Source organism: Simochromis diagramma, unplaced genomic scaffold (genome assembly GCF_900408965.1).
Source record: "Simochromis diagramma unplaced genomic scaffold, fSimDia1.1 OVJJ01000433.1, whole genome shotgun sequence".
Taxonomy (NCBI): domain Eukaryota; kingdom Metazoa; phylum Chordata; class Actinopteri; order Cichliformes; family Cichlidae; genus Simochromis; species Simochromis diagramma.
Genome location: NW_024387031.1, coordinates 226,738 through 242,918, shown reverse-complemented (window position 1 = coordinate 242,918; position 16,181 = coordinate 226,738). Strand labels below are relative to the sequence as shown.

The following is a 16,181-nucleotide window of genomic DNA, read 5'->3' as shown; positions in this document are numbered from 1 at the left end:
TGCACTGGAACTCAGGACAGCTAGATTATTTTCCAGCAAGTAGGAAACTTCTTGCTGAAAAAGTGCACATTTGGTAGGGTTCACACAATAAGCGTGTTTTTTGATCTGAGCAATGTCACCTACATCTATGTCATGTTTAAGGACCGTAGTGCGAGACGAAGTGTCTGCAAACAGGAACGGATGGTCTTTTATAAGACAGCACATATCGTTCTGGGCAGCGTCATCCAAATGTTTTAGGTGGGATTTTAAATTGTCTAATATTTCAGAGTTTCTGAGTCGGGAGCAACCCTCAGCACATATGAAAACTAAGCCATCACTTTCTGGATTATACTGAAACAAAGACACTGGTACCACTACGGGCAGGGACGAGGGCACAGCAGGGGATGAAGAGGAGTTTACACCGACACTGTAAACAAAATAAGACTTCATCAGGTAATTCAGCAAATATTTTGGACATAAAATTTGACCCTTGGTCCGTTTGAACAGATTTTGGAAAACAAAGTGGAGAAAAAAAAGTGGAGAAGCTAGCGCTCTGACAACAGCTTTGACTTTGAGAGTGCGTAACAGAATAGCCTTGGGGAAGCGTGTGGCGGTGCACATCATTTATATACCGCCGGATGCTAACGTTAGCACGGCTCTCAGCCTCTTGCTCAACACCATAAACAAACAACAGCTTGCCCACCCCGATGGGGTTTTTATTGTCGCCGGCGACTTTAACAAAGTGTGCCTAAAGACTGTGCTTCCTAAATTTGTCCAGTTTGTGGACTTTGCTACGAGAGGAGAACACACTTTGGACCATGTCTATTCAAACATCAGGCATGCTTTCAGAGCGACACCCCTCCCCCACCTGGCTGGATCTGACCACCTCTGCATGTCCCTCACCCCCACCTACACCCCCCTACTGAGAAAAACAAAGCCCCAGACAAAGACAATAAAAACCTGGCCTGAAGGAGCCCTTTCTCAACTGCAGGACTGCTTCTCAACAACTGTATGGGATTTATTCTCCAGCCACAACCTCCAGGAGTACACGGACACTGTACTCTCGTACATCAGGAACTGTGTTGACAATGTCACCGTCAACAAAAGGGTCAGGGTGTTTCCAAATCAAAAACCCTGGATGAATAGCGAAGTGCAATCCCTCCTAAAAAGCCGCAACACTGCCTTCAAGTCAGGGGACAGGGCTGCATATAGGGCGGCCAGGGCAGACCTGAGTAGAGGCATCAGGAAAGCTAAGGCTGCCTATAGGAGGAGGATTGAAGATCACTTTGCTGACAACGACCCCAGAAAAATGTGGCAGGGGATCAATCACATTACCAACTACAGAAGCAATAACCAGGCAACATCTAGGACTGATGCCTCACTGGCTGAGGATCTAAACCGTTTCTTCGCCCGCTTTGAGACGACCAAGCCCTCAGCTGCCACACCACTTCCACCCGCCCCCAGCACTGGCACACTAACACTTAGGGAGCACCAAGTGAGGTGTGTTCTAAGGTCAGTGAATCCCAGGAAGGCGGCAGGTCCTGATGGAATACATGGAAAGGTTCTCAGAGCATGTGCTGACGAACTGACCGGAGTCTTCACTAAAATCTTCAACCTTTCCTTGTCATCAAACACCGTCCCGCCCTGCCTCAAAACCTCCACCATCATCCCCATCGCCAAGAAGACAGCTGTGGCCAGCCCAAATGACTACAGGCCTGTTGCACTTACGCCTGTAGTGATGAAGTGCTTTGAGACACTGGTCTGTCAGCACATCAGGGCCGGTCTGCCTCCCACTCTGGACCCCCACCAACTTGCCTACAGGACAAATCGTTCCACCGAGGACGCTATCACCATAGCGCTCCACACTGCGCTGAGTCACCTGGAGCACCGAGGAAGCTATGTGAGAATGCTCTTTCTGGACTTCAGCTCAGCATTCAATCATATCATCCCGGAGATCCTGGTCCAGAAACTGTCTCACCTGGGACTCTCCACCCCCATCTGCCTCTGGATCAAGGACTTCCTGACAAATAGACCACAGTCTGTCAGACTCGGCCCCCACCGGTCCAGCACCATCACACTCAGCACCGGGTCTCCACAAGGATGTGTTTTGAGTCCCCTCCTGTTTACGCTCTACACATCCGACTGCTCCCCTACCCATCTCTCAAACACCATCATAAAGTTCGCGGATGACACCACAGTGGTTGGACTCATCTCAAGGGGGGATGAGTCGGACTACAGAGATGAGGTCAACAGACTGACTGAGTGGTGTTCAGTTAACAACCTCCAACTGAACACCACGAAAACTAAAGAACTTATCTTGGACTTCAGGAAGGGCAGAGCAGACCCAGCCCCACTTTACATTCACGGGAGCTGTGTGGAGAGGGTACACTCCATGAGGTTTCTGGGTGTGCAGATCTCTGATGACCTCTCTTGGACTGCAAATACCACGGCGGTGGTAAAAAAAGGCCCAGCAGCGTCTCCACTTTCTGAGAGTGCTCAGGAGGAACAACCTGGAGGAGAGGCTGCTGGTGACATTTTACAGAGCCACCATAGAGAGCATCCTAACGTACGGCATAACAACATGGTATGCAGGGTGCTCAGCTGCAGACAGGAAAGTACTGCAGAGGGTCATCAACACAGCCCAGAAGATCACTGGCTGCTCTCTGCCCAGCCTGGAGGTCACTGCAAACTCTCGGTACCTCAGCAGAGCTGGCAATATCATCAAGGACTACTCTCACCCCAGCAACCAATTGTTTGAACTATTACCGTCAGGCCGACGGTACAGGTCACATAAAACCAGGACAAACAGATTCAGGGATAGCTTCTTTCCCAGAGCTATCACCGTAGTAAATAAGCACAAAAACAATTGAACCTATTCCATACCGTCACTGTCATTATATTATGCTGCTATTCATACTGTCATTATATTAATGCTGCTATCCTGTATATATTGTACATACTATTGTTTGAGTACTTACAATTGTTTTTTTTTGTACTTTTTATATTTTACATTTATATTTATTATTGAAACTTGCACCAAGGGAGTGGCACTCCAATTTCGTTGTACTCTGTACAATGACAATAAAGGCTATTCTATTCTATCAAAGTCAAAATATACTGATGTCCTGACTTTGTTTTGGGAAGTGGACCTACACAATCAATGAGTATGTGCTCAAATGGTTCCCCTGAAGCTGGGATTGGATGTAATGAAGCAGGTGGAATAACTTGGTTTGGTTTACCACTAACCTGACAAATGTGGCAGGAGTGGCAGTAAGTTTTTCTAATTCCTAAATGTCCGGAGAAACTGTCATGTGCAAGACTGAGTACCTGGGGTTGGAACTTTTGCGATACAACTATCTGTTGAAAAACATTCCAGTCAAGATCATTAAATGAGGGAGGGTGCCATTTACGCATTAACATGTCATTTTCAATGCTGTAAACTCAGGGATTTTGATCGCTGGAATTCACAGCAAGTAGACATTTGGCCAGAGTTGGATCATTTTGTCTCAGGATCATCTTCACAGCATAGAAAAGAGTCAGACAAGTCAACATCACCGTATTTGCACTTGTGCGCACGTGTGACAACACAGGCAAGCAAGACCTGAATGGCAGCAGGAATGGTGATGAGCAATCAGCCACCGTTAGCTCTCCAATCAGGAAGGACCTGTAGATTCTTAAAGACATAGCACAGAAGAAAACTCTAGCCAGCCAGGGCCGTAACACTGATAAAGGACCAAAGCAAATCTTTTTTTTTTTTTAACCTTAACATTGACATTTTTCTGCATGAAATAACACTGCAAAGTGCATTGGGATGTAATAAGCTGATAATATTAATAATATTAATATTAATAATAATAATGATAATAATAGATTGCATTTATATAGCGCTTTTCGAGACCCTCAAAGCTCTTGATCATTTTGTAGTTCACCGTCTGGACACTGAACACCACAGATGTAGATGTACTGTAGGCAGATTCAAGGTGCAGTCATGTGTTTTTTTGGTTTTTTTAGGTGTATTCGTAGTTTTCTCCTCAGAAAATATTCAGCTGCTCCTCAAAGATGCTCTTTCTTGCTACTGGTATTGTAAACACACAAAGGCCATTTTTTAAATAAAACTCTTCAACATAAAAATATGAATCTGACTTTTTTTTTCTTTCTTTTTGCAATGTACAGAGCATATGTATAATATGGTCAGTACAAGAACACACTTTGGTACAGAACCATCACTGACCTGTTAGTTAGACTAGTGGAGTCCAATAAATGAATAAACAAATAAGTGTATAAACTGACACAACAGATTTATTATAGCACAGTTGTGCTTGTTTTAATCAGGATGATCATCAAACAGCAGAAGAAGAAATCTTTGGCTTGTATTTATGTGCAAAATGGTTCTAATTCCTTCATGATGTCTCCACAGAACTGATCAGGAGAGTCTTCATCATGCCCAGCAGCATCAAACCAATCTGGACTCGGTGTTTAAGGTTTGTACATGTACACCTACCTCTTTTTTTTAAATTGTTTTCATGTTGCTCAGTCCAATATTCATCATAACTTAATGGCAAAATAACAAACATACTCCAACAGTGAATCACTTTATTATTATTTATAAAGCACTTTTCAAAACAAAGTTTTGGGAACATAACATGATCCGCAAATAAGGTGCAAGTACACTGCGCAGCCACGTGATTATCAGCGGTTACCACGCCTAGCTAGCTGCATCAGAGCCGCTTTCTGTCAAAAACCTACATTTTAGACCCACCTACAGACACGTGACTGGACAGACGTTACATGCAGTAAATTCGGGCCGACGTGGTTTTTGGCCTTGCAACGTCTGATTGGTTGAAGTGACGTGAACGTGGCATCGTTGCTGTGATCCTATTGGCTCAAACGATTAAAAGGAGGTGTCAATCATGCAAATTGACCAAAAGAGACCAAAGTTACAGTCCCTCAGAGTTTAAAGGGCCAGAGGCCAATTAAACGCTCTATGCGCACAGCAGAAAAGTGCCATTACCATGTAAATCTGTGGTTAATTCTTCAAAAATATATTTTAAAAAACAGCATTTTCAAGCCTATTAATAAAATTAATTAATTTCTGCTCTTAAATACCTAAAAAATCCAACTGGCATGGTGTCCAATTGTGTGCCAAAATTAGACATTTTTGTACAATGTCTGGATATTCATGTATTGACAGTGCTGTAATTTTTCACTGTTTCACTTTACAAACATAAATCTTTGCACAGATGATGTTTATATGTTGGTTATTGAATTTCTGTAATGAAATGTGAACTGAGGGTTATATGCTATTTTTTTTTTTAAATTAGGCAAGGATAAAATCAACTTACTTTTTCTGTGTTCCAGTCTCAGTAACTTTGACACAGTAATATCTGCTTCAATATATACACCGCCGATGAAATTTCACAAGTGTTAGCTTTATTTTGATACCAAGATTGTAAGGACAGAGTTTGTAATTGCAGAGAAATAATCAATTAAATTTGGGCATTGCATTTTCGAGCAGGAAGCTCAGAAACCCCCACGTTGGCCCAGAGGTTAAAAAAAAATCAGTACTATAGATTACTTAATTTAATTTATGCTATTATTTTATTATTTTCTGTCACCTAAGTCACTCTATAACACTACCGGCGCCCCAGAAAGTACAGGGTACTTACGGTGTACTTATTTATCACATTTCTGTCAGAAATGTAAATTTCTGAAAATGTCCTTACATCAATAAGAACCAAAATGACACATTTATCCAAAAAATCATCCTTATCTTAAAACAATGACATTTTGGAATTATATTTTTTTTCTCTGACAGAAGTTTTAATTTAATTAGTTACCTGCATATCGTTTAACACTGTAACTCTGTTAAATTGAAAACACACAAAAAACAAATCTGTAAAAAAGTATTTTTTACTATGAAGATCTGATTTTTTTATGAATTAAGATTGTGTCATTTATTTTCCAGATACTGGAGGGAAACATTATCACTTTTGTGAAGAACGAACTCAAGAAGATGCAGAATGATCTGAATCCAGATTATTCAGAGTGTCAGAGGGATGAAGAGGAGGTGTTGGACAGTGAAGAAGAGAAGCAGAGAAGGAGCAGCAGAGAGGCATTTCTGAAACTTGCAGTTAACTTCCTGAGAATAATGAAACAGGAGGAGCTGGCTGACTGTCTGCAGAGCAGTGAGAGGATTTCTCTTCATAAATTCAGTCTTTACAGGAGTGAAATTGTCACATTTTCTATAATCATAACACTCATGTTTCTGGTGCTTTCCTGTAGAAAATCCTGATCCACTTTGTGAGAATACATTTAAATGTAACCTGAAGAAGAAGTTCCAGTGTGTCTTTGAGGGGATTGCTAAACCAGGAACCCAAACCACTCTAAATGAGATCTACACAGAGCTCTACATCACAGAGGGAGGGACCGGAGAGGTCAACACTGAACATGAGGTCAGACAGATTGAAATGTTTTCCTGGAAACCAAACAGACCAGAAACAACAATCAGGTGTGAAGACATCTTTAAAGCTTTGACTGAAAGAGACAAACCAATCAGAACAGTTCTGACCAAAGGAGTGGCTGGCATCGGGAAAACATTCCTGACACAAAAGTTCACTTTGGACTGGGCTGAAGACAAGACCAACCAGGACATCCAGTTCATGTTTCCATTCCCATTCAGAGAGCTGAATTTACTGAAGGATAAAAAGTTCAGCTTAGTGGGACTTATTCATCACTTCTTTACTGAAATCAAAGAAGCAGGAATCTGTAACTTTAAAAAGTTCAAAGTTGTGTTCATCTTTGATGGTCTGGATGAGTGTCGATTTCCTCTGAACTTCCACATCACTGAGATCCTCACTGATGATACAGAGTCCACATCAGTGGATGTGCTGCTGACAAACCTCATCAGGGGAAAGTTGCTTCCTTCTGCTCACATCTGGATAACCACACGACCTGCAGCAGCCAATCAGATCCCTGCTGAATATATAGACATGGTTACAGAGGTCAGAGGGTTCACTGACCCACAGAAGGAAGAGTACTTCAGGAAGAGACTCAGAGTCAAGGAAGAGGCCAACACCATAATCTCTCACATCAAGACATCACGAAGCCTCCACATCATGTGTCACATCCCAATCTTCTGCTGGATCACTGCTACAGTTCTCGAGAGCGTGTTAAAAACCAAACAGGCTGGAGGAAAGCTGCCCAAGACACTGACTGAGATGTACATTCACTTCCTGGTGGTTCAGACCAAAGTGAAGAACATCAAGTATGATGGAGGAGCTGAGACAGATCCTCTCTGGAGTCCAGAGAACAAGAAGATGATTGAAGCACTGGGGAAACTGGCTTTTGAGCAGCTGCAGAAAGGAAACCTGATCTTCTATGAATCAGACCTGACAGAGTGTGGCATTAATGTCAGAGAAGCCTCAGTGTACTCAGGAGTGTTCACACAGATCTTTAAAGAAGAGAGAGGGCTGTACCGTGAGAAGGTGTTCTGTTTTGTCCATCTGAGCATTCAGGAGTTTTTAGCTGCTCTTCATGTGCATCTGACATTCACCAACTCCGGTATCAACCTGCTAGAAGAAGAACAAATGGCCTCAGTGCAGACTGACAAATTTTCAGTAAGACAGTTCTACCAGAGTGCCGTGGACAAGGCCTTACGAAGTCCAAATGGACATCTGGACATGTTTCTCCGGTTCCTCCTTGGTCTTTCACTGCAGACCAATCAGAATCTCTTACAAGGCCTGCTCACACAAACAGGAAACAGCTTACAGATAAATCAGGAAACAGCTCAGTATGTTAAAAAAAAAGACGAATGGCGCTCTCTCTCCTGAGAAAAGCATCAATCTGTTCCACTGTCTGAATGAATTGAATGATGACTCTGTAGTGAAGGAGGTCCAGCATCAACTGAGTTTAGGACAACTGTCTAAAGTTGATCTCTCTCCTGCCCAGTGGTCAGCTCTGGTCTTCATCTTACTGTCATCAGAAACAGGTGTGGATGAGTTTGACTTGAGGAAATACTCAGCTTCAGAAGAGGCTCTTCTGCAGCTGCTGCCAGTGGTCAAAGCCTGTAAGACAGCCCAGTAAGTATCCAGTTTAATCTCTTTAAAGTGTTTATTTAATGATTTTGGAAAGTTCACTGATATCCATGTCTTTCTAGGTTAAACGGCTGTAACCTCACAGAGAGAAGCTGTCAAACTCTTTCCTCAATTCTAAGTTCTCAGTCCTCCAGACTGAGAGAGCTGGACATGAGTAACAACTACCTCCAGGACTCAGGAGTGAAGCTGCTTTGTGTTGGACTTGGGAATCCACACTGTGTGCTGGAAACTCTCAGGTTAGCTGACTCTTTGTTTCAGGAGATTTGGATATTTCACAACAACTGTCATTATTTTATAGATGTTAAGATGTTGTTTCTGTTCTGGTGTAAGCTCTGAAAGAGCACAGTAGAAGAGAAAGACACACACACACACACACACACACACACACACACACACACACACACACACACACACACACACCAAAAAACATAACTTTATTTATGTCCATCATAGTATAAAATAAAATGTAATAATATTTTTTCCATGTTTTTAAACAGAGTCCTTAAAAGCCTTTTTTTTTAACAACTTTAACTGAAATCAGAATCTGTTCATTTGACTGCATGTGCATCATCAAATGCAGAGCAGTTCCTTACATTGTTGTATGTGTTTTAAGGTTGTCAGGCTGTCAGATCACAGGAACAGGCTTCACCTCTCTGGCCACAGCTCTGCGCTCCAATCCCTCCTTTTTGAAAGAGCTGGACTTGAGCTATAATCATCCAGGAAACTCAGGAATGAAGCTTTTGTCTGATCAACAGCAGGATCCACATGTGAAACTGGACATACTCTGGTAGGAAAACAGGAAATAAAGCTGAAAATATATTTTTTCTCCAACATTTTGTAAGGAAGAGCAGATATTTACTTGAATTCATTTAAGGGTTTATTGTAACCACTGACCTGATGGCCCATAATATAGTCTGTATGTCCAGTCAAATGGGCAACTGTGTGGCTGAATGACTCAGAAGCAATCACAATTAAAAGCTCATCTGTGAGTCAAAATCACAAAATCAATCATCTCTAACATTTTCTTGTCTTGCTGGTCAAAAGTGGTGCTCAAACATATCCCAGCTGTCACAGTCTTTGCCAAGCAGTTGCATACTGTGATATCATTCACAATAAGGGGTCATCTTGTTGATCTACTTGAGCTCAGTGGGTGAACAGGCGACCATATGCCGTATGGCCGGAGAGCAGTAGGCCTGGGTTCAAGCAGCCTTTTGCTGCATGTCTTTTCCTCTTCCTCTCACCACTTTCCTGTCTATCTACAATATATCTATCCAATTATGGACAAAAAAGTAATGTAAGTGATAACCTTAACTCTAAGTTTACCTTAACCTTTAATTCAAGAGAGAGGCAAAACTGACTTTTTTCAAAATAGTTTTTGCTCTGTATCAGATCGATTATTTTCTTTGTTTCCAGACTGCCAAGTTTTGAGAGAATAATTGACTAAAAACAAATAAACAAGGCTGGGATCATGATGAGTTAGGCCTCAAACAGTGTTTAAAATCAAATGAAATAGGCACCCACAACCTTATGACTGCATGACCTTGCAACCTCATTAAGGTTGACAATTGAGATTGTGCATTTCAATAAAAGATTGAGGTATTTACCCCAATCACATCCCATCAGGATTCATCATCATTGCCCACGAGCGTTGCTCTCTCTCGTTGTGTGTAAAGCTTGGCTGTGTGGCAAGATTAGTTAGACCCAAAATGCAGGACATGAGAAACAAGGTGATTAAAAGGAAGCTTTATTGCTGAGCTTAACAAAATACAAATTAAAGTTGCTCAGGAAATGCAGAAATACACAAGGAGGAATACACAGCTTGAGGGAAAATGTAACAAATAGCTTGGGATGGGACCCTTGATACTGATATTTGAAACTGTGTCGATCTTATGAAGTTCAGTTGTTTTACTACACTGCTTTAAAGTGTTGCTCACAACACCAACATCACATAACCATCGTGTTATAGGCCTTCTATGGGGTCTATTTTATACAGAAAAGTACAGACTGGAGACATAAGTTGTGCAGGCTCTTCCTTGTCTTTCTATTACACAGAATTTTATACCAGTGTTTTCTGTTCATTTATAAACACGTTCCTCTTTCCTTCAGTTATTCCTCTTGTGACAAAAAAACCATCATATTCAATCAGGTTCACATGTTAAACCCACTTGGTCGCATTGTTTTTTTCACAAGTATAGATCTACAAAATAATGATCTTATATCAGTCTCCTTATTTACAATAAATCTGTAACTAAATCCTGCTGCTGTCCAGCTTCAACAATATCTCTGTGCAGTAATATTAGCACTGCGAAAAACCTGCTTATTATAATTGTTACAAACTCTTTATACCTTAAAAGATTAAACACTATATTTGCAAACAATAAACAAACATATTCTATAGTTGTCCAAAAGTAAATATAAACCAGGCTATTTACATTTAGCAATATAATGAGTAAGAATGAGGTTATGTTGAAATCATCAACTGTAAAACTTCTACTAACATCAGGTTAAAATTATGTCTCAGAGCTACATGTGCTACGAAATAAAACATATAGAATAGAATAGAATAGAATTCAACTTTATTGTCATTGCACATGCACAGGTACAGGGCAACGAAATGCAGTTTGCATCCATCCAGAAGTGCTTTAGTGATATAGATATATTACAATATATATTAGCAATAATATAGATATGTGAGTATATTACAGAAATGGGTCTATTATGGTATGTTATAATGTACACGGTATGAAGTATGTTGTGAATATTCTATAACTATAAGTATGTACAGGCTGTAGTGAGTACAAGCTATGTACAGGATATGAACAGGATATAAATATGAAAAACTATACAGAATATGAAATAAATAACTTTACAGAATCTGAGATATACAGCTATACAGAAATGGGAACTATGCAAGTTGTAAACAGTTGTAGGATTAAAGATTATCGAATGTACAGAATGATTATTTACACAGAGCTATACAGTAGTGCAGTTAAGATAAGTGAGGGTGTAGATAGTTTCTACAGAGGCTATATAAAGTGCTAGTGGTTGTGAGTGGTGGTTCAGTCCATGTTATTATTGTGTGTTTGAGGGTACAGTTGTCCATTGTGGGTGTGTGTATGTTCAGTCCATGAGTTTAACGTGGGTCAGATGTCAGGAGGCAGAGTTCAGGAGTCTGACAGCTGTGGGGAAGAAGCTGTTCCGGTACCTGGTGGTCTTAGTCCGGAGGCTCCTGTGGCGCCTCCCAGAGGGCAGGAGGGTGAAGAGTCCATGTGATGGGTGACTGGGGTCTTTGATGATTTTCCCAGCCCTTTTCAGACACCGCTTCCTGTAGATGTCTTTTATGGCAGGAAGTGGTGCTCCGGCGATGCGCTGGGCAGTTTTCACGACCCTCTGCAACGCCTTCCGGTCCGAGGCAGAGCAGTTCCCGTACCAGACTGTTATACAGTTGGTCAGGATGCTCTCGATGGTGCAGCGATAGAAGTTCACCAGGATGTCTGAGGACAGGTGGTTCTTCCTCAGAGTCCTCAAGAAGAAGAGGCGCTGGTGAGCCTTCTTGACCAGCTTGGAGCAGTTGGTTGTCCAGGTGAGATCCTCGGAGATGTGGACTCCCAGGAACTTGAAGCTGCTCACACGCTCCACAGCCGTCCCCTTAATGTGGATGGGTGGATGTGGGTCAGCATTCCTCCTGTAGTCCACGATGAGCTCCTTGGTCTTCTCGGTGTTAAGCAGCAGGTTGTTTCTGTCGCACCACTCAGCCAGACGATCCACCTCCTCCCTGTAGGCGGCCTCATCGTTGTCACTGATGAGGCCAATCACCGTGGTGTCATCTGCAAACTTAATGATGGTGTTGGAACCATCAGCAGGTCTGCAGTCGTGGGTGAAGAGGGAGTAGAGGAAAGGGCTCATCACACAGCCTTGTGGTACACCGGTGTTCATTGTGATGGTAGATGAGCAGTGGTTATCCAGCCGGACATGTTGGGGGCGGTTGGTCAGGAAGTCCAGTAACCATTTGCAGATGAGGGAACTGATGCCCAGGTCTGTCAGTTTCCTGATGAGTTGTGAGGGGTGGATTGTATTGAATGCTGAACTGAAGTCTATAAACAGCATTCTGGCGTAGGTGTTGTTGTTGTCCAGGTGTGAGAGGACAGAGTGCATTGCGATGGAGACTGCATCCTCTGTGCTCCTGTTCTGGCGGTATGCGAATTGGTGGGGGTCCAGGGTGGGGGGGAGACAGGACTTGAAGTGTGCTAGGACCAGTCGCTCTAAGCACTTAGTGATGATGGGGGTGAGTGCTACTGGGCGGTAATCATTGAGGCAAGATGGGTTGGAGTTTTTGGGTATCGGGACGATGGAGGTGGATTTGAAGCAGGCCGGTACCACAGCGTGGGCCAAGGACAGATTGAATATGTCTGTGAGCACTCCTGCCAGCTCCCCAGAACACGCTCTGAGAACACGCCCGGGGATGCCATCAGGGCCTGCAGCCTTGTGGACATTGATCCTGCTCAGCACCGCTCCTACATCGGTGGGGGAGAGAGTCAGAGGTTGGTGGTCTGGCGTCATGTCTGTATGTATGTATGTAGTAAGACCCACCACGTCTTTACACTACAAGTGGAATTGCGGCTCCCATTACAACTGGCGGGAAAGTTTGCTTTCTCTTGATCTATGAAAACACACTTTCTTACAACAGTTGTGGCCTTTAAATCAAGACAGAAAAGGGTTTCTTGCTCTTATATGTGCATCACAGTTAGTTAACTCAAACTACTAACCTGTTTTCATACAGAAAAGTAGAGACAGGAGACAAGAGTTGTGTTCAGTCTGCAGGCTCTTCGTCAACTGAGGTAAGAGCGTTGCAATGGCCTGTCACACTTACAGCTACTCGCCTTTTGTGGCGATGCCACGCAATTTTCATAACCTCAACTGAAAAGTGCAATATCGCAATGAACCAAAGGCTTTTACATCAGTAAATGTTTCCAGCAGATTACAACTGTGACCATACACTTGTAGGTGTCACAATAGCTAAGTGCGGTTTTGATGTGTTTAACCCTGACAAGTTCTGACAAGTGTCTTTGTCATAGTTCTTGGTCTGCGATGGGGGGTTTGAGTTTATTTTGGGATTGTTGACACTTTACTTTATTAAGATGATTTAGGTTTGGGTTTTAGTTTTCCTAATGTCTTTGAGTTTACTCATGTGTTCCCCAGTCATGTCTTTGTGTTTCATCTCGCTTTTCTTTTCTGTTTTCCTGTTTTCCCCTCCATGTGTTTCTTTCCATGTCTCCTCTGTCTGTCATGTCCATCCATGTGTCTTTTCCTCAGCCATTATGTCTCTTTGCCTGCTCTGTGTCCCTCCCTCTCCCCCTCTCTGTCTCTCGTTCACTCCCTCTCCCTCCAGGCCTCGTCTCCCTTAATTGTTCCCATGTTTCTCTCTTTGTGTTCAATCCTTTCTACCCAATCTGTCATGTCCATCCCTGTCTGTTTTCTCCCCCGGCCCCTTTGTCAAGCCTTTGTCTCTTGGTCTGTGTCTCAATGTGTTTCCTGTTTTATTTTGACAATCTCAAGTTCTGTGTTCAGTGTGTGCAGTCCTGCTTCCTCCTGTCAGATGACACCTAATTCGTTCCTGCTGTGTTCCCCATGTTTTTCCACTAGAACAAGTGGGCTGTTTTCCGTTATTTTGCAAATGTACTGTTTATAAGGTTGGTGAAACCTGCAGTCAGCTGAGCCTGAAGAAGTCACATGGATGGTTGACAAAACGTTTCTCCCACTGAAAACGCAAAGTCCAGATAAACAGAATTGATTTTTTGATATTATGTAACCCTTTTGTTTCATTTTCCCTTTATTACCAGATGTATTGCCATACATGCCAATGTTTTGGGTCAGATTGTTTTCTCAGACTTAGTCTCAGTCTGGAGCCCCAAAAGGTTGATTCTGTTCACCTGGATGTAGTGTTTTCAGTGGGACAAACGTTTTGTCACTCATCCAAGTGACTTCTTTAATCTGAGCTGACTGCAGGTTTCCCCAACCTTATATACAGTTCAATGTGTAATGACTGAAACTAGCACATCTGAACAATAGGCTGTGAGGAGTTTCCCACTGAAAACGTTACATCCAGATGAACAGAATCAACCTTTTGGGATTTACTTACCTGGATGATTGAGCATGCATCAAGACATCTCAGTCTGGAGCTTACGTGTACCCTTACACCAATAAATGCAGAACCACCCTAATCTTTGGAACAGGATTTTGACTTTCCTACTGTAAAGAAAAAAAAGTGAAGCAAGTAGTAGTTATTTATGCAGAGCAGATATAGTCATGTGAGAAAATTAAGAATTCTTCTTCAAAGTTCCTCTTAAGTTATTTGATTCCTACTCATGGCTAAGTGGATGCTACAAGTGTGAACTGTTTTGCACCATGTCATTTATACAGGATTTTGGCTTTTTATTTACATGTCTAATTTCTTTTCAATTTTCTCAGGTTGTTTTTAGGTAATTTAAGAACCTTGTACAGACCAGTTGGTTTCTTTTTTTAAAAAAATTACTTTGATATATAAATCCATAGAACTGAAAGTGCATTATCGTTTTCATTTTATTATGGAATAAAAGGAAACAAGATTATTTCTCTAGAAGAGATGACTCAGATAATATAAAGGCATGTTTTCACACTAAAAGATAAAATTCTCATTTCAGTGTGGAGCCTCAAGGAGTCCAGTGGATGAGACCTGGTCTAAGGAAATGTAAGTATTTTTGATGTATCAGTTCTATTTACACCATGTTGTACTGTGTTCACATTTTTTACACTTTAGTTGTACCTCTGCCAAATATATGTAATCATGAATTTTACAAAAAAGTTACATATCTTCTTACTTACTCACTAAGTAGAAACCAATTTCTGATGGTAACACACTCAAAAAAAAAATCAAAAACTTTTGCATACTGGATCTTCTTCATACATTAACATGAAAACCATGCAAATAAAATTAAAAGTGTTTATTACAGACCATTTGCACTGTGTCTCACTGTCCCCTTTAGATTTCTGTGACCTGACGCTGGATCTAAACACAGCACACAGGAACCTCAAACTGTCTGACAACAACAAGAAGGTCACACACGTGAAAGAAGACCAGCTGTATCCTGATCATGATCATAGGTTTGATCACTGGCCTCAGCTGCTCTGTACCAACAGTCTGACTGGTCGCTGTTACTGGGAGGTCGAGTGGAATGGAGATGTTCGTATCAGTGTAGCTTGTGTAGGAATTGGACGGAAAGGAGACGGCGATGACAGCAGGTTTGGAAGGACTGATCAGTCCTGGAGTCTCTACTGCAGTAATGATGATAGTTACTTTGGAAATTCCAATTACACATCAATAGTGATCGCTGTCCCCTCCTCGATTGTCTCTCACAAATTAGCAGTGTATGTGGACTACCCTGCAGGCACTGTGTCCTTTTACAGTGTCCTCTCTGACACACTGGTCCACCTGCACACTTTCAACACCAAATTCACTGAAGCACTATATGCTGGGTTTCAATTAAGGTCACCTGGCTCCAGTGTCTCTCTCTGTGACGACTCAGACTAGTGAACTTACTGCGACAAGACACATTCTCACATTAGTGTGGAGCACCCAAAATTTAGTAATACATGTACAATGACAATAAAGAGCTATTCTACTCTTTTGAGCTTCATTTGTTTACCAAAAATGCTTCTAGATAAATGATGACTTTGTGTTTTGTTTAGTTTTTTTTTAACTTTCATCTACTGAAACTACTTGACCTGTTAAAGGTTAAGTTTATCCTTGGGATGGCGAGTGAAATGCATCTCTGGATCCTCCAGTATGGTGATGCTAGAGCAACCAGGAGCTTTTGGTTTTGTTTTGTTTTTTTAATAATAGGCAGTGAAATCTCAGAGCATTCTCATTCCCAACACACAAGATACCGATGATTTGTCACATAGCATTGATATGTTACGTGTTGTATAAATGTGTCAATTTGTATTTTATACTATTTTTTATCGCAAGAATAAAATCTGTGACAGAGTTTCTATTTGTGTGTTTTATCTGTGAACATGCAGGCATGCAAACTGATATTTAAAAAAAGAAATGAAGAAAATCAAACTATTCCT

General features: G+C 41.8%; 3 protein-coding genes across 3 annotated transcripts in view; all 3 read left to right on the top strand.

The window, feature by feature from the left end:
* The window catches only part of LOC120740573 (NLR family CARD domain-containing protein 3-like), a 131,227-nt gene that overhangs the window by 3,566 nt on the left and 111,480 nt on the right, over positions 1–16,181 (top strand). The gene's annotated exons all lie outside the window — the stretch shown is intronic.
* The window catches only part of LOC120740574 (NACHT, LRR and PYD domains-containing protein 5-like), a 111,665-nt gene that overhangs the window by 3,391 nt on the left and 92,093 nt on the right, over positions 1–16,181 (top strand). Inside the window, exon 5 of the mRNA XM_040043032.1 lies at positions 4,397–4,460. Within this exon, the coding sequence (XP_039898966.1) occupies positions 4,397–4,460 (64 nt within the window). The remainder of the gene's footprint in view (positions 1–4,396; positions 4,461–16,181) is intronic.
* LOC120740583 (NACHT, LRR and PYD domains-containing protein 12-like) lies at positions 7,647–16,102 on the top strand. The gene is made up of 5 exons (XM_040043042.1): positions 7,647–8,057; positions 8,135–8,308; positions 8,686–8,859; positions 14,753–14,799; positions 15,095–16,102. The coding sequence occupies exons 1-5, from the start codon at positions 7,771–7,773 to the stop codon at positions 15,637–15,639; spliced, it is 1,227 nt and encodes a 408-aa protein (XP_039898976.1). The 5' UTR covers positions 7,647–7,770; the 3' UTR covers positions 15,640–16,102.

Excerpts from the sequence above, each read along its gene's own strand:
- LOC120740583 (XM_040043042.1), top strand. The coding sequence starts at position 7,771 with ATGTTAAAAAAAAAGACGAATGGCGCTCTCTCTCCTGAGAAAAGCATC. Across the intron at positions 8,860-14,752 it reads GTGAAACTGGACATACTCTG|TGTGGAGCCTCAAGGAGTCC; the intron begins GTAGGAAAACAG and ends TTCTCATTTCAG. Across the intron at positions 14,800-15,094 it reads GAGACCTGGTCTAAGGAAAT|ATTTCTGTGACCTGACGCTG; the intron begins GTAAGTATTTTT and ends TGTCCCCTTTAG.